General features: G+C 34.6%; 1 protein-coding gene across 1 annotated transcript in view; it reads left to right on the top strand.

Moving 5' to 3' along the window:
- PCDH11X (protocadherin 11 X-linked) overlaps nucleotides 1-6,336 on the top strand; it is an 859,890-nt gene extending 853,554 nt beyond the window's left edge. The window contains exon 8 of the mRNA XM_075999346.1: nucleotides 1,412-6,336. Coding sequence (XP_075855461.1) covers nucleotides 1,412-2,058 — 647 coding nt within the window. The 3' untranslated portion in view covers nucleotides 2,059-6,336. The remainder of the gene's footprint in view (nucleotides 1-1,411) is intronic.
- The last annotated feature ends 2,296 nt before the right edge of the window (nucleotides 6,337-8,632 follow it).

Below are 8,632 nucleotides of genomic sequence, written 5' to 3' on the forward strand. Positions count from 1 at the left end.
AGGGGGAGGCAATATGGCGCCTGCTGCGAGGCTCGGATCTGTGCACACGGAGTTGCCCGGAGGAAGTTGGGAACCTGGTGCCACGTCTGCTACAGGTTCACTGCTGGTTGGCGGCGGCGGTCTCTTGGCTGGTGTCCGCAGGTCTCTCCACCCGCTGGGGAGCCCACCAGCAGTCCCAAATGCAGGGGAGGGGAAACAGCAAATCCACCTAACCTTGCCGCTGGTCTCTGGGCAGGTCCGGTGGTCTCAGCCTCTAGTTCTCCTCCACAGCCTCCTCCCGTGGAGTCTCCTGGGGTCTCAGGTACCCCTCTTTCCGGCCCTTGTCCGCTGTATGCTCGTCTTCTTGCTTCTTTCCTCTAATTTCTGCTAGAATCTGTCTTTTCTGCAGAGACACTCTGTCTGGCGGTGTTATTTGTCTGTCATCTTGCTCCACCCTCTGCTTACTGATTTTTGATTTGCTTCATCAAGTTCTGAGGAGGATTGTAGTCTCAAAATACAATTATAGGTATATCTACTTCTTTCTTTTCTAGCTGTTTTTACTTCTTGTGTTTTGAAGCTCTGTTAGGTGCATATACACTCTGGGTTGATATGTCTTCTTGGAGAACTGATCTTTCTATCATTATATAATGTTCTTATTTATATCCATAACATTCCTTGCTCTGAAGTCAACTTTTATATAGATATAGTAACTCTATTATTTTGCTAGACTTTGTATGGCATACATATTGATATTTAATATCTACTGATATTTGAAGACTTTAAAGAAATCTTATAAAAGAGTTTTAGAAACTACTATAGTTTACAGATAAGTACTTTGGATCTGTAGTTTGTTATGTTGCTAATACCTAATTTATCATGATTGCAGAAAATGAATAGTACAGAAATCAATTATCTTTGAAATGTCTATATTTCAGTTTTGAAACTAAGAAACATATCCTAGAGTCCAATAAACTATATTTCCAAATTTATGTAATTTGTTCATAGCTAACCATTTTGTTAGCTGTAATTGGTTAGTTCATTATATGTTCCTATGATTTGTTTTCCCATTCATTTTACTTTTATGTCCTCTCTCTGTGCTAGTTAGGAGCCATATTTCAACTGACTTGGATGTATAGATCAATAACCATAGTTTCCATTTATAGTCAAAAATACAATTAAAAATATCTACATTTGGGATACTAGGCCATACTATCTTTATTATAAAAATGAGACCTCATCCACCTGCTCCTGGTTGTTTATGCTTTCCTAGGAATTATTTCTTAACAAATCAAATACCAACTGTGAGAATACAGGAAGTCTCTATTATATATAGATTGTTAACTTTTCTTGTAATCATATGATTTATTTTAAGTAGATAATGAATTATACCTTTAGAATATAAATTTTATTATTTGTTTCTCCACCCCAACAGCTGCAGAAATAACTATTCAACCAACTGTGGAAGAGGCCTCTGACAACTGCACTCAAGAATGTCTCATCTTGGGCCATTCTGATGCCTGCTGGATGCCAGCATCTCTGACCCACTCTAGCCCTCCTCAGGCACAGGCCTCCATTCTATGCCACAGTCCACCCCTGACACAGACCTCTGTTCGCCGCCGCAGCCCGCCAGTGACACAGACCATTGCTCTCTGCCACAGCCCTCCAGTGACCCATGCTATTGCACTGTGCCACAGCCCTCCACCGGTGCAGGCCTCTGTTCTCCACCACAGTCCTCCTCTAGTACAGGCTACCGCACTTTGCCACAGCCCACCACCAGCACAGGCCTCACCTCTCCAGTATAGCCCTCCCTTGGCACAGGCTGCTGCCCTCCATCGCAGCCAGGCCCAGCCACCAATGGGTTTGCAGCAAGGTTGGATGCAAAGTGTTGGAGCTGATGAACTATGCTCTGTTGATCAGGGGGTGCAAGGTAGTGCAAGATCCCAGTTTTACACCATGTCTGAAAGACTTCATTCCAGTAATGATTCAATTAAAGTCATTCCCTTGACAACCTTCAAACCGGGCCAAAAGGCTAGATCCTCTAGGGGTGATTCCCCCATTATGGAAGAACATCCCTTGTAAAGCTAAAATGGCTATTTCACATTTTCACACACTATGTATATAGTCAAACTGTAAGATCCAATTTCAGTGAATATTCCAAATTGTTAGGTTTGTAAATAGTTATGTAAATAGAAACAGATACCAGAATAATTCTAGAGCTAAATCCTTAGTCAAAGGTTAAAAATAGATTTACAATTTGGTTTAATTCAGAATATATATTAAAAAAGAAAAGAAATTTTAAAAATCACATTCCCTTGTACAGAAAGGCTTATCATGGCAGAAATTAGCATGTAGTATATACTATTTCTGATGTACTATACATTTATTTTATGTTTGTATGACCATGTGCAATATTACTGATTATTTTTCCATTTTGATTTTTGTGGACCCAGTCCATAGCAAATGGAAAGCATATAGATATCTGATTTTCCAGATTTACCTTTAGTTTATCTACACTTTTGTTCAGATAACATTAGAAGACATAAGTACTGTAGCATTTTTTTGTCTTTTTGTTTCATTTTTGTTTATTATTTGTCTCTAGTATTTTTGTTGTTAGCGTTTTTGCCTTCAAAACTGCACAGTAGGAAGTGTAAATAACTCTTACAGTTTCTGTCTCTGTTCCTATTTTTTATGTTTTCTACCTTTATTCTAAGAATATATTGTTCATATTATTTATATATGCATTTCAATAAAAACATATATAAACTGTACAGATCAAGGTCTATAACCTATTTCTCTACTCTTTAGTAGAGTTCGAGACACTGATGTGCAATAGCTGTGCCCAAATTAGTCAACTATTTGCTAAAAAGGGCCTCTTTTTTTAAAAAAAAAAAAATCTTTGTAGTTTATTATAAAGTACATCAGAAATAAAATTGTATGTGCCATTTTAAGCCTATATTCCACTATTTATCAGGGCTTTATCTTCTAGAATTTGTATGTAATAGCCTAGAAAATCACAAGGAATGTGGATGCATTCAACACATGGCTCATTTACAGCTATGACTGTAAACTGCTATTTTCTAGAGAAAATCAAGAATATTTTAATGTTGATTTGATAGTTCAATAGGCTGTTACTGAAAGACGTTCAGTAAAAGAACAAACAAATAAATATAACTGTAAATAAACCATATACCTAACCTATAAGACTAAGGGATTTTTGTCATTGTAGCTTACTGAAGAAAACTTACTGAAGAAAACCACTTATAACAAGATTAAAGTCAGGAAGAAACTTTTCAAGAGACATAATTATAATGTACATCAAATGTATTATAGTGTTGAATTTCAAGGAGATGTGTAGAGGGAGAAATAAGGTTCATGACTGCTTCTTGGGGTTAATAAGAAATACTCCAATACCACACAGCAAAAAAAAACCAATAAAATCTCACATATGAAACAAAATATGTCCTTCTAAGAAAAGAATACAATAGTATTCATAGGAAACATTAGTTTCCTTCTGTTGTCTGTTCATTTTCTGCTTTTATCCTCTCAACTGGCCATTATTTTCTATGTGCACATTTCATAAATTTATAAAACACCACCAACTTAAGTTTCCTCCATAGGAAAACTAAAAAAAAAAATGTCTTGTTTCAGTATTACACTAAACCAAGAGACCATTGATGTTTTGGGGTTGGGGGGGTGAATATTTCTTATCGATTAAATTAGATGTAGACTTTGCAATGTGTAACTTGAAGATATGTAATTTATGATTAAATTGTGTATAAATGTTGTAATATACACTGTGGTAATTGTATAATTTCATTGGTGAAGGTTTCCACTGAATGTTAAGAAAGCTTCTCTTCATGTGCCCAGCAGGTTAAGTAGCGTTTTGAGAAGATATTGTTCCCATTCATTGTAAAGCTCTTTAAATCATATTTCATTTGGTGTGTAGAATAAATTCTTAACTTTTTACTACTACTGTTTAATTTGTGAAATTTCAAATTAATTAATGTTTTTTAAAAATCTTTTTTGTTTGTTAATGTTGTTAATATTATAAGGGATTTGGAGCACACTGGTTTTCCAGGTGCATGTGAATCTTGAAGGACTGATGATGTTTGACAGTTTATTGAAATATGATTATGTATATGTATTGCTATTGTTGCTATTATTGTTGTTGATGAAGATTTTAAACCTGGGGATGACAAAGAAACCCAGAATGACAAAATCAGTGCTTCCAGTAGCTTGTGAATGTTTTTGTTCTCAAAAAACTTGCAAAGATTATGTGAGCGAGAATTTTTTCTTCTATTTAAATTATTTCAACATTTTTCCTTTCCACACCTTTAGTTATGATCTACACACATAAACACACATGCACAAATTTAAAGGAGATAAAAAGGAGAAAGTAAAAGATTATTAAATAATTTGTCAATAATCTGAATGGTTATTATCTATGTTAATGGAAAATCAGACTAGGAACCAAAATTAGATGTTTAGGGATTTTTTTCTGATAGTATGATTTATTGAGTTATTAGGGAGGCTCTTAAATCCTGATATCTAAAAATTGGCAAAGTTTTGATACCTTTCCTAGAGACATAGGAATGAACAAATACGCTTTTATTGCCCTTTCTAACTCTGATTTTATAATCAGATTTAGACTGTGTTTAGAATATAAAATGACTGGGCACCCTCTTCTGGGTTTGTACCAGAGAGGCTTGGACTGGAAGCAGGCTTGGAGTAGCCAAAGAGGCAAGGGGTGTGAGCCCAGTTATTCTCCCCTATGCATTCTCTTTCTAAGCTTCCATTAGGTCTGGCCTTGGAAACCTGTAACTTCCAGGGTTTCAGATTCGATGAGATCTTTCTCATCACATTACAAAATCTTTCTTGGAATGGATGAAGAGAGCTATAGGATGACAAACCTCACAGGTGGCTCTTTTGATGTGAAAAAATTGTAGTCCTGGAACTGCAAAATGTCTTACTTTACTAAAAAATGTTTCCCTTGAAAAAGGAAAGATTTGATTATGTTTGAAATGAGAACTTCAAATTGAATGATTTGTATGATAATAACATGTTCAATCTGATGGGTTATTCTATTCTGTGGCCATATTGAATTATATTGTGATTATTAATTTTCTAGCTATAGTGTTCATATATCACATTTGTAAGTATGTATTAAAACACTGTGTATCTTATATGCTAAGTACATACACATCATTTTCTTGAGCTTTATCTTCAAATTTTAACTAATACTGTGTCAGTGTATTAAAAGCTAGCTTTTACCTATGATACCACCAATGTAATATATTTAGAGAGTACATTTTGTGTAGTCTCATTTAGTTATTTAATGTTTTATGTTTAATTAAGTAAATTTGGTTAGAAAAAAATGATTGTTAAATGGTTAGTGCTATTGTGTAATGGTGACAGTTATGAAGAGCCTCTGCCTTCCAAACTAATATTTGTCACACACTTTAATTAAAATAGGAAAAATACATTTAAAACAATCTCAAATTGTATAGTCCTTAAAATGTAATCATTTCACAGCAAAAGAAATCCTTTTCAATCCTTGAAAAATTAAGTGAGTTTTACTCACATGCATATTTCAACATTACTGTTTTTGTTTTCTATATTAAGGCTGAAGGTGCGTATATCTCCTAATATACATTTAGGAAACTGTACTTGTTTAGGCTTTGGTTTATTTACATTCTTATTTATATCTTCCCTATTAGTTACCATTTTGTCTTTCTTCTTTCATATTTTTTACAAAACAAATTTATAGTCATGCTTAGATAAACTTTTCATCACAATTATTAGGCAGTATTTTGACTATTTCTACCCGGCCCAATTGGCCTGGAAAATATGGGAGCAAGAGAAGCTGAAATATATGTGGACAGGAACCTTTCTATATCATTTGCCAATTACCACACCAGAGGAATTTTATGCAGAGGCCTTAAAATATTGATTCACAGTAGCTTTCTTACACTAACCATCCAATGTGCTTTCAGTAAATGATTTTTAAAAGCAGCACAAGTTGATAACAGCAAGAGTATTAATGAAAATGCTGCTCAGGAAAATGTGTGTGCACAAATGAAAAAAATGAAGGCAATTGTTTAGTGATTTTATGTGATATTTTTAGAAATAAAATGTGTGAAATTTATGCTACCCCTGCTTAAAATATTTGGAATTTTATGAAATATGTATTTATGTTTGTATTTTGGAAAGTTTCCTCCTCTGTGACATCATACAGCATCTGAAAGTGAACAGTACCCAAAGCAGTTCTAGCCATGCTTTGGAAGTGAGAAGGTTGGATATTGTATGGCCCAGGATGGCAGTATGTAGTCCAGTGGCAAATGTGTATTAATTGCTCTATTTCAGGGTCTGTATTGCATGTTTTATTATTCATTAATATAGATATTAATAAAGTAGTTATGAAAAATAAAAATGCATTTTTATTGTGTGTTAATTCAAAAGTCAGATTTTTTATTTAATTTTAAATTGATTTTAAAATTTATATAGAGTAAAATACACTTTTTTGGTGGTACAGTTCTATGAATTAGCTTACTTTCTTGTTTACTCTGATAGCTCCTTCAATATAATTCTTTGAATTAAACATAATTCCAATCACTTTTCAAAGCTGGTGAACAATATTGTAGTGTTTCTGAACATTTATGTTGCATCTTTTAAGACAAACTTAATAGATATTTACATTAGATTATGCCTATTACATCATTTAAGGTAAAAGCCACATAAGGATTTTTCTGTACAACTGTAGGAAATCTCAGTGAAATAAGTTTCTCGAGGTTGTTGCTAACACTTATGAAACACAGTTACCTTATTTCTGGCTTCACTTTCACTTAGATTAAATAAAAACAATTCCAGTACACTGAAACCTCTCAAACTGCACAGTATCACTAACTATGTAATTGTATTTGGCATTTTTATTAGCCCAAAAGTTTGATTAAGAATTACAGAGTGCATAGTCTAGTGCTTTACATCATTTTTTCTTTTCTCACCTATCTTTGTTCATTGTGATATTATTATAATTTATTCATTCTCACTAAGGGTTAGCTGGAGAAGGAACAAAAAAAGAAAATTTAAATCAAACAACATTTTAACCTCTGGCAAAAGAAGATTGGAGTTTTAGAAGAATTATAATATATGTGGATGTTGATTTGTGTTATTTCCTTTTATAAATTTTTTTCTAATTCATCATATTATAGGGGTACAAATGTTGTTAAGGTTACATATATTGATTGCCCTTGCCACCCCTCCTCACTCAAGTCAGAGCTCCAAGCGTGTCCATCCTCCAGGTGATGCACATCGCACTCATTATGTAAGTATACACCGATCACCTCCTCCCACCTGCTCGACACTCAATAAATGTTTTATTTTTTTTTTTGACATTTTGGTTACATTTTATATCTTTGCCTCTCCCTAGCAAGGGTTAGAGGTATGCCCTTCCCCTCTGCAATGCTCACCACATCCCTAAGATGTAGGTCTCCTTCCTCAACCCCTGAATCCCTGGTGAACACTACCACCATTTGAGCACCATAGTTTAAATCAGTCAGTACCAATTTGATGGCGAGTACATGTGGAGCCCATTTTCCTGATCTTCTGTTGCCTCACTTTGGATAATGGGCTTAAGCTTAATCCAGGATAGTATAAGTGGTGCTAGCTTGCTGTCATTTCTTAGAATTCAGTAATATTCCATTGTGAACATATACCAAATTTTAATTATCCACTCATGAATTGACTTGGGGTGTTCCCATGTCCTTGCAATAGTGAATTGTGTTGCCATAAACATTTTGGTGCAGATGTCTTTATAATAGAATGTCTTATGCTCTTTTGGGTAGATGCCTAATAATGCTATTACTGGGTCAAATGGTATTTCTATTTTTAGCTGTTTGAGATATCTCCAAATTCTTTTCCACAAAGGTTGCACTAATTTGCAGTCCCACCAGCAGTGTAAGAGTGTTCCTGTCTCTCCACATCCTCACCAGCATTTGTTGTTTGGGGAATTCTTGATACAGGCCATTCTCACTGGGGTTAGGTGGTATCTCATTATGGTTTTGATTTGTATTTCTCTAATGATTAGAGATATTGAGCATTTTTTATATGTTTGCTGGCCAGTATTCTGTCTTCTTTGGAGAAGTTTCTGTTCATTTATGTTGCCCATTTCTTGATGGGGTTGTTTGATTTTTTCCTGTTAATTCTTTTGAGTTCTAGATAGATTCTTATTATTAGACCTTTATCAGAAATGTAGAGAGCAAATATTTTCTCCCATTCTGTAGGTTATCCATTGGCTCTAATGATAGTTTCCTTGGCTGCGAAGAAACTTTTTAATTTGATCAGATCCCACTTGTTTATTTTTGTTGCTGCAGTGATTGCTTTGGGGGTCTTCTTCAAGAATTTCTTGCCTAGGTTAATGTGGTTAATGTCTGATAGGGTTTTCCCAACATCTTCTAGGATTCTTAAGGTTTCATGCCTTAGGTTTAAACCTGTTATCCATCTTGAGTGGATTTTTGTGAGAGGTGAGAGGGAGGGATCCTGATTCAGTCTTCTGCATGTAGCTATGCAGTTTTCCCAGCACCATTCTTTTCTCCATTGTCTATTTTTGTCTGCTTTATCAAAGATTAGTTTACCATATGCAAATGATTTCATCTCT

Source organism: Microcebus murinus, chromosome X (assembly GCF_040939455.1).
Source record: "Microcebus murinus isolate Inina chromosome X, M.murinus_Inina_mat1.0, whole genome shotgun sequence".
Taxonomy (NCBI): domain Eukaryota; kingdom Metazoa; phylum Chordata; class Mammalia; order Primates; family Cheirogaleidae; genus Microcebus; species Microcebus murinus.